The sequence below is a fragment of the Nyctereutes procyonoides genome, unplaced genomic scaffold, assembly GCF_905146905.1.
Source record: "Nyctereutes procyonoides isolate TBG_1078 unplaced genomic scaffold, NYPRO_anot_genome, whole genome shotgun sequence".
In the NCBI taxonomy this organism is placed as follows: domain Eukaryota; kingdom Metazoa; phylum Chordata; class Mammalia; order Carnivora; family Canidae; genus Nyctereutes; species Nyctereutes procyonoides.
In genome coordinates, this window is record NW_026575037.1 from 25834747 (window position 1) to 25849637 (window position 14891).

Sequence of the window (14891 nt, forward strand, 5' to 3'; positions counted from 1 at the left end):
CCGGCGGGGAGGGGGCGGGGGGGGGGACGGCGCGACGGGGCGTCGGTGCGAAGATGCCCTGAGCTGGGGGGGCGGGAGACCCGGGGGCGGCGCGGGGGGTGCGGGGGGGCAGGTGTGGGGAGCCCCGCCCAGGTCGCGGGGATGCAGCGGCGGCGAGAGACCTGGTTCCAACACGGAGATGCACCGACTCCTTGAACACCCCCCTCCCGGCAGTCCAGCCCGCCCGCCCCCTCCCCGGCAGGGCCCCCCCCTCCCCCTGTCCCCCCGCCCCTCCTGGGACTCCCGTCCACCCCCCTCCCTGGCCCAGGGACACCCCCGTTCCCTCCGCCCCTCCCGTCTGCCCCCCCCACCCCGCAGTCCCGCCCCCCTCCCCCGCCCCTACCGTCCGCCCCCTCCCCGGGCAGGCCCCCCCCTCGCTCCCCCTGCCCCTCCCGGGACTCCCATCCGCCCCCCTCCCCGGCGGGGCCCCCCTTCCACTACCCCCCGTCCCCCCACCCCCCCCCCGCCTCCTTCACCCTCCCCCCCGCCCCCCTCCCCTCCCGTCCTCCCCCCGCCCCCCTCGGGACTCCCGTCCGCCCCCGCAGTCCCGCCCCCTCCCCTCCCCTCTCGTCCCCTCCCCTCCCCTCCCCTCCCCCCCCCCCCCCGCCGCCCCGGCCGCGGCCTGCCTGCAGGTGGCGCCGCGCTCCCGCATCCCGCATCCCGCGTCCCGCCGCCGCCGAGGCCGGAGGAGCTGGGCCGCCCGCCGCGGGGAAGGGGGAGGATCTGGCCCGGCCGAACCTCGCCGGCGGGCGGGGAAGGACCCCCTACGGGACGGTCCCCGCTGGAAGCCCACGTTGTGCAGCTGGTCGGTTGGGTTTGCTCAGGCCCCGGCTCGCGGCCGCCCGCAGGGTCCGTCCAGGGCGGGAGCAGGAGCAGGAGCAGGAGCAGGAGCAGGGGACCCGCCCGGCTTAGAGCTGCGGCCCCGCGAGGTCAGGCCCCCGGGCTGCTCGTCATCGCAAGGTGGGGATGACATTGGTGTCCCCGTCCCAGAGCTGAAGGAGCACCTGAGGCAACCCCGGCCCCTACGGCCCAGCCTCCGCAGCAGGCCGCACCCCGCCGCACCCCGCCGCACCCCGCCGCACCCTGTGCACACCCGCCGCCCCATCCCGGCCCAGCCCTCTGCGGATGTGGGGCAGGGGGCAGGTGGGAAGGGGGAGGGGCCGGGGTGGACCCTGGGGTCGGAGCTGTTTGCTCCCATGACTAGCCTCCCTCTGTGTGCTCAGACCTGGCACAGCACCTCCTTCACAGTAGGGGCTCCCCCTCCGCCACCCCGAAGATGGAGATGGAGACTGCTGTGCTCCCTGCCATCCAGACGTAACCCAGAGACGGAGAAAACTGCCAGGGACCCAGGCCCAGCGGGGCAGTTCCGCGGTGCCAAGGGGTGCCAGCGCCTTGAAGCCGGTCAAACCAGCGCGGTGCTTTTGAGGTGTGCCTGAGGGAGGGCGTGGGGGGCACGGCAGGTCAGGAGAGCAGCCTGCAGCCAGCGCAGGGGCGAGACGGGTGGCGGGTGCACCAGCTGCTCCCCCAATGGTCATTCGCTTCCCTGCCTGCTCACAGACGGCTGCCTTCCTGGGCTTGTGACCGCTGTGGGGAGCTGGCCCCAAGCCCACACTTAGGAAGACTCGTGGAATGAGCATCCCCTGAACATGCCTAATATAGGCATCCCAGGGCCCCGTGCTCCACTCTGCCCGTCACCCCGGAAAGCAGCTCTGGCTCATGGCTCCGGGCAGCAGGGATGGTCAGGAGCGGACCCTGGCCGAGGCCCGGCTTCCGGGTCGGTGGGGAGCCCTCTCCCCAGGCTTGAGGCTTTCCCGCTCCCCGGACTTTCCACGGCTGTGAACCCGTCCTGGGGCCAACTCGGGACGGCATGTCCGGGGGCTCCTGGAGTCCTGCACGGGCCCCGGGGCGAGCATCAGGAGCGGAGCACCGTACAGAGATGGGGCACAGCCGTTCACGACTAAAGGCTTGTATATATTATCAAAATCTGATGGAAAAACAGATACACAGCTATTTGTACAACAGCAGGTGGGTGTGAGGGAAATGTCTGCTTTGGCATCAAACCTTCAGGGCCAGCTGCCGTCTCTCCCCCTCCTCGGGCCGGGGCCCAGTCCCCCCAGGCCAGCTGCCCCGCGTGGCGTCTGCTGAGCCCGGGGGGTGGGAGGGTATCCTCAGCCCCTCTTCCTTCTGCCCGTGGGCCCTCGTGCGCTCTCATCCTCCCCGTGGCGTCGCACACAGAGGGCCACGGGGCCCAGCAGCTTTGCCCCAAGGGCTCCTCAGAGGCCTGGATCCCGGCCCTGGAGGGCAGCGGGGCTGGGCTGCTTACGCGGTCCTGGCGGGACGTCTTCCTGGGCCGCGGGCCGCGGGCCTTTTGCAACTTGCCGGCTGCTCGGGCCCCAGGCAGGCCATCTTCTCAGTGACACGCTAAAAGGACTCTTCTTGTCCAGAAAGCTCAGCTCCGGGTAAAAAAAGACATTTTTGGAGAGCCCCAGAGACAAGAAAAGGGAAGTGAGAAGAGAGAAGGCATCCTTCCTTGAGCGTGGCCGGGCCTCGTGCTCTCCCGTGGCAGAGTAGGGGCATCCACAGCAGGTCAGCCAGGGGTGGGGCGGGTGGGGTCTGTGCGGCCCTGCGAGGCGAGGCCGGGCAGCCTTGGCGTTGGCAGACGGTGCCCCCTGGCAGTCTGGTCCTACTGAAGCAGTTTGGGCACCTCCACCTGTAAGGGCAGGACAGAGGCGGTTCAGAGAGGGGCTCAGCGGGGGAGCCTATGGGCTTCACTGCCCCCCGCCCCCAACCCGGCCTTCTGGAAACCAGACGTGGAATGAATAAAGGAGGCTCGGGCCGGACCAGGCCCCTCGCTCGGCTGGAGAACTGGAGGCATCAGGTGACCGCTGCAGTTCTACTACAGGTGTCCTCCATCCCGTGGTGTCTGGCCCCCGGCGGTGTCGCGGGGCAGGGTTAGCCGCCCCGGCCGGTCCAGGGGCAGGAGACTGGCCTCTGCCACCCGAGGTGGGGGAGCAAGGTGTCTAGGGGTGGCTCGTGGGGCCCCGGCGCTGAGCCGTCCCAGGGGAGGCCGTCTTGGGGGGGGGAGCCTCCCGGAGACCTTGGGATACACGGGTCTGTGGGGTGTGCCGGTCCTGAGAGGGAACTGGTCAAAGGGAGGTCGTTTTTGCTTTGGGGACAGGGGGTGGGGTGGTGGCAGGGCCAGATGCAGTGGGGGGGGGGGGCAGGGCCCGGGCGCATCCCCGACGTGCAGGCTATTTCTCCGTGTCTGGGAGAAACTGGCTCAGCGGCAGGTGGAGAAGGGGGAGGCTGCGGGAGGGGGGGTTACAGGGAGCCCTTCCAGGGAGCAGACGGGGCTGGGGGGTGACCCGGGCCCCCCCACGGCCCCCCCACCCCCCCGCGACTACTTAACTTCTTGAGCTGCTTCAGGTTGCTGGAGCGGATGGCGGCCAGGAGCTGGTCGCGGGAGTTCTTCTCCTGGCCGGGCAGGGCCCTGTCGCCCATCTTCCTCTGGGTGGCCGGCGACAGCGAGTTCCTCAGGGTGTCGGGGAGGAGGGGCGGGGCCAGGGGCGGCGGGGGCGGCGGCGGGGCGGCGGGGGCGCCCCCGGTCTGGGGCGAGTTCTTGGGCGAGGCCTTGGGGGACGGCTGCGGGGAGGGTTTGGGGGAGCCCTTGGCCGGGCCGGCGCGCGGGGGCACCCCCAGCAGATCCTTCTTGCCGCCGCCGCCACCGCCGGCCTCCTGCGCCTGCCGCTGCTCCTGGAGCCGCCGCTGCCGCTGCCTGTCCATGTTGCGGCTGAGCAGGTTGGTGACGGTCATCCGGGGCCCGGCCAGCTCGAAGTGGTAGCCCAGCTTGAGCAGCGTGGTGTTCTCCTTGAGCAGCTTGGCGATCTCCATCTCGGTCTTGCCGCCGCAGATGTGCCGCTGGTTGTGGAAGCGCAGCTCGGTGAGCGTGTCGTTCTGCAGGAGGGCCCGGAAGATGGCCAGGATGCCCTTGCCCGTGATGTGGTTCGAGTCCAGGTTCAGGCTGGTGATGGTCTTGTTGGCCTTGAGCATGATGGCGATGGCGAAGGCCACGTGGTCGTCGGCGCGCGTGTTGGCCAGGGCGAACACCTTGACCGCCGTGTTGAACTCCAGCGCCTCGGCGAACCGGACCAGGATCTCGTTAGTGATGCAGTCCGAGTTGTTGACGTTCACCTCGGTCATCTCGGGGTCGTTGTTCTTCACTCTCTCCAGGGGCTCGTCAAATATGCTGGGAGCCGCGTCCTCGTCCTTGGCGGGCCCTTCCGAGGCCGTCGGGGGTGCCGCCGGGCCCGGTTTGTCCGCGGCGGCGGGGCTCGGGCTCTGCTCCCCGGGCCCCTCGGCGCGGACGGGCTCCTTCTTCGCCTTCTCTTCCTGCCTCTTGGCGTCTCCTCTTCTCATCCCCTCGTCCTCCGTCCTGGTGTCTGCGCGCCGCCTCTCCCCCTCTCCCTTCTTGTCGCCCTCGCCCGGGCCCGGCTCCTTGTCCTCTCCCTTCCTGGCCCTGGCCCTGGCCGGCCCTGCGCTGCGGTCACTGGCCCTCTTCTCATCCTCCCTCTTGGGGGCCGCTGCCCTGTCCTCTGCCTGCCCGTCCTTCGCGGCCTCCTTCCTGTCCACGGCGGCCCGGACCCGGCCCCGGTCGATCCCCCGGATGAGCTTCTCCTCCTTGGGCTTGTCTCCACCTTTGCCATCGGCTTCGTCCTTGTCTCTCGAGAAGCTCTTCTTTAAACCACCCCTCTTTGGCTCCTTCCCCAGGTCCGCGTCCCGTCTGGAGCCCAGGGGTTTTTTGCTGGCATCTCTGCCCCTTTCCTCTCCGTTCTTGGCATCTGCCTTGGTCTCCGCTTGCTTGCTTTCCTAAGAATTCAGAAAAGAAAAATAAACATGAAGAGCTGGCTACGGAGGGAGAGGAGTGAGCATGGGGACAAGTGCGGGGAGCATTTGCACCACTGCCCCGGAGCCTCCGAAGGGCGACGTCTGCTGCGAACGCCTGGGAGGCCCGGACTTCGAGCTGCGGGGGGCAGGCTGACCTCAGGGTCGTGGGGGCAAAGGACCCCTGAGGAGGTGGCGACGGTTCCTTCCCCGGGGGGCCCTGTGACCCAGAGCTGCCCTTTTCTGTCGGGGAAAGCTTCCAAGGGGCACCTTGCTGAGCCACAGTGGAACCCGAGGCAAAAGGAGAAATCACTAATACTGCCCCTGTCTTTATTTGAAATTTTGAATCTTGGGTTGTCATGGATTTCTTCTTCTTCTTTTTTTTTTTTGGCATTAAATTCCATTTTTAAAAATATCAGTCATCTCGATCACCAAGCTCTACGGTGGCGCCGCACATTCTACGCGCTAGGCCAGTGCCTCACATGCCTCCCCTCGTGCTGGCCCCGCTTCCAAAGAGGAGGTGGGTCAGTGGTCCTCAGATGCTGGAATTTTACAGCGGACACCTTTTCAAAGGAATTAAAAAAAAAAAAAAAAGTTGGCAGGGCCAACATAAGGCTGCCCACGTTTTATCTTACCAGTTGAAGATACTTCTGTGTAAGGTCAACATAGCAGGATAAAGGACGTACCTTGACATCAAAACATCAAATAGGTGTAGCTTTTTTGAAACGCCCCCTTTTTTTTAGTAAAGACTTGGGTAAGGACCAGTGCGTCTCCGGGGGGAGCCCCGGAGTCCACTGAGTGAGCTGACCTCAGGAGGGAGGACTAGGATTCTGTGACCACACACCGAGCGACACTCCGAGGCCTGGAAGGCAGTCGCCGCCGACACACGAGACAGGCTTGACTTTCACATGCGACGTGGGCCACCCGCCACCTCCCTGGGGCCCTGTTCCTTCCTCCACGACGTTGCAGAAAGTCTGAGCCTTGTTTTCCTGCTCCCATCGGAGGAGCCGAAGAAGCATCAGGATCGCCTAAGATCCCGTATGGAACTGTCCAACTACGAAAGACACCCCTGAGCACCTGGGACCCCAAGCAGGGTCCGTCCCTAAAGGTTTTTGAGTTTGTTTGTTTTTTTTTTTAATTTTTATTTATTTATGATAGTCACACACACACACACAGAGAGAGGCAGAGACATAGGCAGAGGGAGAAGCAGGCTCCATGCACCGGGAGCCCGACGTGGGATTCGATCCCGGGTCTCCAGGATCAGGCCCTGGGCCAAAGGCAGGTGCTAAACCGCTGAGCCACCCAGGGATCCCCTTGTGTTTGGTTTTTAAGAGGAAGAGACAAGGGCCTGATTATTAGGTTTTCTCTCTTTCAGGAGTGCCTGGCTGGGGTGTGGGAAGAGGAAGAGGAGGAGGAGGAGGAAGGAAAAGGAGAGACAGGATGGAGAGCCGGTTGGTTCTATGGAAACAGTTTGTACCTGTACTACAAACACATGCCATTGGGGACCAGCCCCGGGGTTTATTTAGCAGCAAAAGTCCTTGGCTCCTCTGCTAGAATCACAACAGGCAGCCAAGGGGCACAGGGCCTGGTGAGGCAGGGCCGAGGAATGTGCCCCTTCCCTCCTCCTGCCCCACGGGGGCAGTTTGCACCGGGGGCCTCTCTGGGGTTTTCTGTGCAAAAGGGCGGAGGATGCCCTCTCGTGCTTTCTCTGCCCCCCAGAGGCCTGGGTGGACTCTTCAGACCATCCTTGCAGTGACGGTGACCTTACTGCCCCGTGGTTGGAAAGGAAGCAGACGCTTGCAGTGTGCAAATGGACGAAGGACCACGAGTGAGGAAATGCAAGGGTCGCCCCTTTAGGACGCTCCTGACTACCACGACGACGTCTGCCCACTGCTCAGCCGGGAAATTCCGGCCCACCCCACCCCGGCTCACAGTGGGTTCATCTCCCATTCCATCCACTTGGGGAGCGTGGAGGTGAAAGGTGGGTGCCACCGCCCTCGGCCAGGTCAGCCCAAGCTCCAGTGGGCAGGCCCCCCAGGTGGGGCTGCTGCCTCCCCTCCCCAGTGAGCGCCCCTGCGGATCTCTCAGCCCAGCTGCCCTTCGCACAGCTCCCACGCCGCCGCCCACCGGCCGCGCCCACAGGGAGCCTGGGAAGCCCGACCGATGCTAACCTAACCAGCCGGTTCAGGAAAGCCTGGGTTTGGGGTCTGACCTCCTCGCCCGTAGAGGCGGAGGCGCTCCTCTCCACCTGCCCAGGCACCTCCAGGTGCCCGCCCCCCTGCTGCCCCCAGGACCTTGCTCGGCAGCTGCCTCCTCTCCCAGCGAACCCATCCCAGTCCAGACCAGCGCTCCCATTCAGAACCGTCCCCTGTTCTCCCATCGCGACTCCTTTTCCAACATTTTAACCCTCACTTGCCCTGACACCCTAGATTCGGGCCTACCCCCTGGTCGTCCTCCAGGACGGGTCCCTACTCCCCCTCGGGCACTCCCCCTACACTGGGGTCCTAGCTGGCTGGCATCTGTCGTGTGTCCGTCCGAGGAGGTGTTGCAGCCCTTTAAAAAGAACCTAATGAAAAACAGGCGGGGCGGGGGCGGGGGAGCTGATTAATCATGGGTTTCCTCCAAATAGCCAGGAATGAGTGGGGCTGGGGCTTGTTGCAGCTCGTGCAGCCCCGAGAGCTCAGATGTTGCCTTAAAAGGAGAAGGAGCCCAGCGTCCTCCCAGGGCTGGGATTTCTGGTGAGCGAGCTCCTCAGCACATAGCAGAGCTGCCTCCTTCTTGCTTATCTGAAAGGGAGTCCAAGCCAACTTCTTTTGCTTCTAGAACTGGGGGTGCATCCTGGCGACCTCCGGAGGTTATTTTTGCTTGTCTTCCTGTCTCTAGGCCTCACTCCGCTGTTCATCCCTTATAGCAAGAGGGGTTCAGGTCAGATAGAAGGAAGAACTTCCATAGAGCAAAGGTCCACAGGCCTCTAGGTGAGAGATCTGAGCAGCAATCATGGTTTTGCCCTCTGGGAAAAGCTTTAGGGTTAGGGGAAGGCCACGGGGGTGCTTTGGCAAGCCTCGGTGAAGGCAGGGGAACGGAGGGCATGAGCCCTGCCAGCCTCTGCCAGCCTGTGAGGTCGCAGGGACCTAACCATCAGACAGGGGAGAGGCAGCTCCTTTCCCCCGCCTGCTCCAGGCCTGTGGCCTCATGGACTGCTCTGTCTGCCACTGGTTAGGATCCCACCTAAGTACCTTTGATAGTCACCCTGGGCCTCAGATACGACTTCCTCTCGAAGTCCCTAGAAAAGGAGAACGTGGGGCGCCCGGGTGACCCAGTGGTTGAGCGTCTGCCTTCAGCCCAGGGCGTGACCCCAGAGTCCCGGGATCAAGTCCCACATCGGGCTCCCCGCAGGGAGCCTGCGTCTCCCTCTGCCTGGGTCCCTGCCTCTCTCTCTGGGTCTCTCATGAGTAAGTAAATAGAATCTTTAAAAAAAGAATAAAGAAAATGAGAACTCGCGGAGGGAAGGCCAGTCACCCCGTGTGCGGCCTCAGCCCTCAGCCCCCGCGGCCTGTGGGCTCCGGCACCACCAAGGCCCTGTCTCCCCTTCCTCGGAGCCGTCGCCGGCGAGGAATCCCACCTGAGGCCTGTGCGAGGGGGAGAGTCCGCGGATCCCCCCAGGGGACGGCGCCCACACGACATGCGCCCGGGGATCCCTCCCCACAGGACGCGGAAGGTGTGGGTCCGCTGCGCTCGCTCCAGCCTCCTGCCGGGACGCCAGGGTGGCCGGCAACAGCCGCACCTGTCGCGGGGACCCCGCTGCCCTGAATCCGGGGGCGGGTGCTCCATCCCCGAGGCAAGTCCCGGTTCTGCCGGTTCCCGCGGGGCCTGGTGAGGCGGCCAGCCCGGACCCTGGAGGCACGGGGCGGGAGCTCGAGCTCCCGGGACGCGCAGGGACTTGGGGTCTGCGGCCCTGCTCGCAGGGACTCTCTCCGGGCCTTGGCCCAAGTCCCGAGGGCCCCGAGCGAGGCCGCGGGACCCGAGCTTGGTGGGAGCCGGCATTTTCCGCGTGGCTCTGCGCCGCGGCCCAGCTCCGTCTCTCGTGGGCCAGGCTCTACTTGGGAGCGAGCGTCCGGGAGGCGGCGGCACCTCGGGCTCCCCAGCGCCCGCGCCAGCCCCTCGGCGGCTCCTTCCTGGCCCTGCCCGGGCTCCCCTGCTGCCCCGTGGCCCCGGGGCCCTGGCCCCACTCCCCCCACCGCCCGAGAGCTGACTCGGGCATCTGTCTGCAGGGGGGCCGGGGTCCCCGGGAGAGCAGCCCCCTCATGCGGTGTGGGGGCCAGGCAGGTGCACCCGGGCGGCCTCCTGCCTCACCCGCCCCGACGCCGTCTCTCTTCCCGCTTCCCACCGGGAAGGCCGAGGGCGCAGGAGCCGCTCCCCTTGGGGCTCGGTGGGCAGGACTCCTCCCCGGAGCCGCCGCCGCTGCGGCTCGGGTGACAGCTGGCTCTGTGCCCCGCGCGGGGCTTGAGCTCGTGCACCCGAGGTCGCGCCACATGCTCCAACCTGGGCCGGCCCGGCCTCCTCAGCCCCCTTCGCTGTCTACTGAAGCCGAGTCGACACACGATGTCGCATTACTTGGGCGTGTGCACCCGGTGGCCTGACGATTGTGCGCGTCCCCCAGCGGAGCCGCAGGTCCCTCCGGAGCTGCCGGGAGGACGGGATGGTCGGAGGGTCGGGAGGGCGTCCCCCCGGGGGCGAGGGAGGCACGGCCTCGCGGGCCGCCGGCCTGTGTGCGAACCCCAACTGGGCCTCGGCGGGCTGCGTGGGGCTAGCTGGCCGGGTCACGTGCCCGCCGTGAAGCCGTCGTCTGGGACGCGAGGTGGGACGGACCACCCCGGGGCCCCAGGGTCCAGACGGAGAAGGCTCCCGGGGAGGCGGGCGGCCGGGGCCGCAGAGGGCTCCTCGCTCCTGCCCGAGGCCGGCTCAGGACTGACTTAGGAGAGTGAAAGTCAGCACGTGCCACGGCCCACGGGCCTGCCTTCCACCCCCACCCCCCCCCCAAGCCGCCTGGCCCCGCTGGGCCCCCCGGAAAGCTGCCCCGAGGGCCGGAAGTGGGAAGCGCTGGGTGGTTTGGGAAATCTCTCCCACCCCTCCCCATCCCATGGTGACAGAGGCAGGGGTGCTGGGGGATGGGGACAGGGGCCGCGCCCCGGCGAGGACAAGCAGCCCTAGGGCCCTGCACGAGCCGGGGCCACGAAGGACTGTCCGTTCTCCAGAGCACCCCCCCTGTGACCTGCCGGGCCCCCCAGGCTGGCTTCATTGGCCGGGATGCATGTAGGGCACCCCCGGCGCAGTGCACCCACGGCGGGAGGCAGGGCGGCAGGGGGACCCGCGGTGCGTGCTGGGCCGTGGGGCCACTCGCGGCGGCGTCCCTTCAGCTGCCCCGTTCCCCACGGTCCCGCGTGTCACGCCGGGGCTCCCGTTCTGGCAGCGGCTCAGGGACAAGGCCCGGCACCCCCTAGAAACCCATTTCCTGGGGTTATCCCCGTTCTGGCCCCTTCCCGATCATCCGGGCCGGCTCCCCTCCTGCAAAGCCCCCAGGGCAGGGAACACCGTCTCCACGGGCCCTGGTGGGATGGGTGCTGAGGCGTCCCCTCCCTCTCGTCCCCGTGGCTCTTCAGGGGCCTGTGGGGAAACCGGGCCCCCAGAGGCTGGGCTCAAGAGGGAAGAAGGCAATGGGGAATGGGGGCAGCCTAGGGCTTTCACTCCCTCCTTGGGTTTGCGTCGCTGGAGACATAATGTTGGGGGCGTTCAGGGGCTTAGACACGAAGACGCCCGTGCACGCTCGCTGCTGCCCAAAGCTAGTGTGTGGCGGATCCCCTGGGAGACGGGCTCGAGGTGACGTTGCTAATTTGGGGCGGGGGTGGTATCAGCTGCTGCAGGGGCTGCCGAGGAGGCCAGCGCCCAGCACGGCGCCTACGCATCACAGGGGCCCCGTCAATGCTTGTTGGGACCATGACGAGGTCCCCCAGCCCCAGATAACCTGCTCGGAGAATGTCAGGGTGGGCAGGTGTCAGGCTTGAAGGGAGCCGCTCCCCCAGGTGACCCCGGAGGGCCAGTCAGCCCCGGGGGCCAGCGGAGGCCTCCGCCCCCTTCCGCTCCCAGCCTCAAATCCTGTGGGTTGACGGGGAGCTAATCCGCCCCCAGTAAACACGGCCGGGGACGCTGGAGGCCTGTGCCCCCGTGTCCCCAGTAGAATGTGGGCCAGAAAGGGCCTCCAGCCTGACCAGGGCTCCGAGGGGACGTGCGCACCTGGCAGGCTCTGGGCCCGGACGCCTCGGCTCAGGCGGTCACAGAGCTAAGGAAAGCTGCTCCCGGTGGGCATCCCGGGCGCCCGTCGCTGCCCTGGGCCCGCCCTGCCCGGGCTCTCCGGGACCAGCCCGCCACGCGTCAATCGACTCTTGGGGTGGGGGCCCCCCAGACCCCCGGCGGGGTGTTCAGCAAGCGGGCCGGGGAAGGCGACCCCGACTTGGGTGTCCTTCTGCCCTGGGAAGAGACGGCACCCCGACCCCGACGGAGCTCGTGTCACGGCTTGGAACCCCGAACTTCTCCAGGCCGCGTCCCCCATCCCTGGCGGCCGGTCCCCTGGACAAGTCAGGTTTAATCCTGTGCCCGAGTCCTCAGTCCTCAGCAGCTCTCGACACCTGCGCCCTCCAGCAAAGCCACCCCCGGCTGCGTTAGCGAGGGCTGCTGGACGTGCCCTGGGCGGCCTCGGCGTGCGGGCGGACACTCCTGCGGCCCTGGGCCGGCCGGCGGCCTCGGGCCCTCAGGCGGGGCGGGGGGGGAGCAGGGGAGGCCGGCGGGGGGCCCTCGGCTGGCAGGAGCCAGGGCCTCCACCTGCGGCTCACGGTCTTCCTTTCCCTCTTGCGCCCGACAAGTTCTTACCACGGTCGCGGGGACCATCACCTCACGAAAGCATCTTAGGAATCAGCCGTGGAAGGTTCACTCTGGGACAGTGTCCACGGGGGCGGCGACGGCTTCTGGGGTGAATGGTACCATTTTCTCCGGTTTGCAGATGTGTCATTCTTTTTTTTTTTTTTTAAGTTTAATTTTTCATGAGGCCCAGAGAGAGAGGCAGAGACACAGGCAGAGGGAGAAGCAGGCTCCCTGCAGGGAGCTCGAGGTGGGACTCGATCCTGGGACCCCGGGGTCATGCCCTGAGCCGAGGGCAGGTGCTCAACTGCTGAACCACCCAGGCGTCCCTTTTTTTTTTTTTTTTTTAGCGTTTTATTTATTTATTCGACAGAGAGAGCGAGCGCACAGGCAGGGCAGCAGGAGAGGGAGAAGCAGGCTCCCCGCTGAGTGGGGAGCCCCACGTGGCTCGACTCCAGGGCCCTGGGATGTTGACCTGAGCGGAAGGCAGACGCGTAACCCACTGAGGCCCCGGGGCCGCCCGCCCGTGGCGTCCTTCCTAAACAAGCGCGTGGAGTCAAGCTTAGATCTCGTGGGCTCTAACAAGGTCACGCGCTCAAGCGCCGTGTTCCGCTCCCCGCTGTCGGGCCCTGCGGGATGGACGCCGGGCTCCTGCCTGGCCCTCCTGGCAAAGCACACGACACAGACCTGATGTTTGCCACCGTTGCTTATACGTGCCGAGGGGTGACAGGCGTGCGGGGTGCCGGGCTCAGCCCCGGGGATGCAGAGACGGCGAGGGTGGGTCTCCGGAGAGCGGCGACAGGCCGCTGGCGTCCCCTCGGCTGGCACGAGCAGGCCACGGGAGGGGCCCTGGCAGGGAGCGCCACGGCTCCCACTGGAGCGGGGCTGAGGGGGAGACAGCCTCCGGGGAGCTACGGTCAAGGTGCCGGACGGGGAGCCCCGAAGGGGCGTGGGGGGCCGTGACCGCTGAAGCCTGCGGTGGGAGCTGGGCCTGCACACGGCGGCTGGCGGCTCAGGAGCGGGGCCACGTGGCTCAGCCCACCGGCCCCCACGGGGCTGGGGCAGTGCTCAGGGCCCACACTGCGTCTGCAGCCCAGAGCCCGGCCCCACTGACGGAGGTTCCTTGGGGAGCACCCGAGCTCACCCCGGAGGAGGGGCAGTGTGGGAAGCCGGGAAGAGGCTTCCGTCACGCTGCGCCCCTGCTCCGCCCCGATCCCCAGCTCGTCCTACGGGGATGTCCCTCCACCGGCGGCCCTGCGCCTCCTCGGCTGCTCGGCCCTGAAACAATGGGGCGGTGCACGTGGCCTGTGCGAAGTCACCCTGACGCCCCAGGCCTGCCCTACGGTCCCAGCCTTCCTGCTATCACTGTGTCCCCTGGTCCCTCTCTCCCGGGGACTGTGGCCAGGAAGCCTTATTACCGCTGGGTCCCCGGCGGGTAGCACGGTGCCTGGTGCCCGGTAGGTGCCGGACAGGGAGGGAGGGAGGGTGGGCGGGCGGCACATGAAGCCAAGAGTTAGCCTGGGGATGGCGAAGGGCAGGAAAGCTTGTAGACCAAGGAGCACAAATAAGTGAGGGGTGAATAGAAACGACGTTATTGGAGGTTGACATTGGAGGCGAACAGGGTGCCCTCCCCCCCTCCCCAGGGTCAGAGACAGTCAAGGCCGAGCTGCCAGGGGGCTCAGCGTCCACTGTGGCCGTAGGTCCAGGTGTGTTACGTGTCCCCAGCCGCGCCTCCTGGTCCCGGGGGAGGTCGCCGCGCAGGGCCCGGGCGCCAGGCCGAGTGAGGACCAGACAAGGATGCGGGGTCACCGGGAGAATGGGTGCGTGTGGGTTCACCCCGCTTCTGGGGGTGACGGCCCAGGACTGCCATTCGGGGCCGCCGTGGAGCATTGCTAGACCACGCACCCCGGGCCCAGGAGGCCGGGCCTGAGGCAGGTTCCCCGACGCCCCCAGGGCTGCACGTGCCCTCTGCTCACTTTGAACCGTCCGCTGGTGGCCGTCCTGGCTCCCGGCCCCTTCCCTCCTGGGCCTGCATCCAGAACAGGCCGGGCGGCACCAGGCTGGACCGCAGCGCGCACCCCTGCGCATGTTGCACCCCGGGGGCCGCCCCAGAAGGCCTGCGGGGCGGGGGTGCGCCTTGGCCTGCAGCCTTGAGGATGTGAGAGCTGGAGGGACGGAGGCGGGAGCCAAGAGGCAGCGAGCTCCAGGCCAGCTCCGAGCCGCCTGTGACATTCTTTAAAGGAATGTGGTAAACAAGGAGGAGGGGCCTGGGGGCCAGAGGTGGGAAGCTGGGGGCGCGGGTGGGGGTGGGGGCGGCCACAGCCCGCTTCTCCTCCACCTTCCCCCCGCAGGATGGGGTCGGTGTGCTGGCCTTAGGCTGGGAAGCTGCCCTCAGGACTGCCACCCACTCGCCGGTTCCTTTCGCGACCCCCCAGGGCCCCCAGCGGAATCACGACCTTTCAGGACAAGGCCACAGGCCCCCTCAGCCCGGCTCTCGTCCAGACTGAACTCCTGCCCACTGTTACCGACCAAGTGGGGACACCACGAAAGGTCCAGTCCAGGCTCCCGTCCCTTTTCAAGGCTGAGTAGTACTCCGCTGCGCCTGTAAACCCCACTTTGTCTGTCTTCGTGCACGGGGACGTGTGGGCTTGCCCCTTCCCGCTGTGGTGCGTAGGGCCGCTGTGAACAGAGTGCAAGTCCCTGCTTCCAGTTCTTCTGGGTCTCTGCCCGGAAGTGGCACAGCTGGAACGTGACCCAGATTCTGACCCCTCTGTGCCACCACCTTGACAGCCTCGCCTCCTAGCCCACCTGACGTGGGGACCACATTCTTGCAAGTGTCGTCCCCTGGGGTCACGCCCACGGCCAAAGCCCCAACCCTGGACTTGGCTGACCCATGCCCGTGCTGCCGGGCCGCAGTGGGGCAAGCCGTCCCCCCGCCCGGGTGAGGCCTCGGCCTCGGCCTCTGCTCCCGCGGCCTGGCCTCCTGGTCATGGCGCCGCCAAGCCCTGGCTCCAGAGTTGGAACGCCAGGCTCCAGTCTCGGCGCTCAGGCCAACGTGG

At 67.1% G+C, this 14891-nt stretch overlaps 1 protein-coding gene across 1 annotated transcript in view; it reads right to left on the bottom strand.

Annotated features, from left to right (window-relative positions):
• Nucleotides 1-3360: 3360 nt before the first annotated feature.
• Nucleotides 3361-14891, bottom strand: part of LMOD1 (leiomodin 1) — a 34305-nt gene continuing 22774 nt past the window's right edge. Inside the window, exon 2 of the mRNA XM_055319188.1 lies at nucleotides 3361-4905. Within this exon, the coding sequence (XP_055175163.1) occupies nucleotides 3361-4905 (1545 nt within the window). The remainder of the gene's footprint in view (nucleotides 4906-14891) is intronic.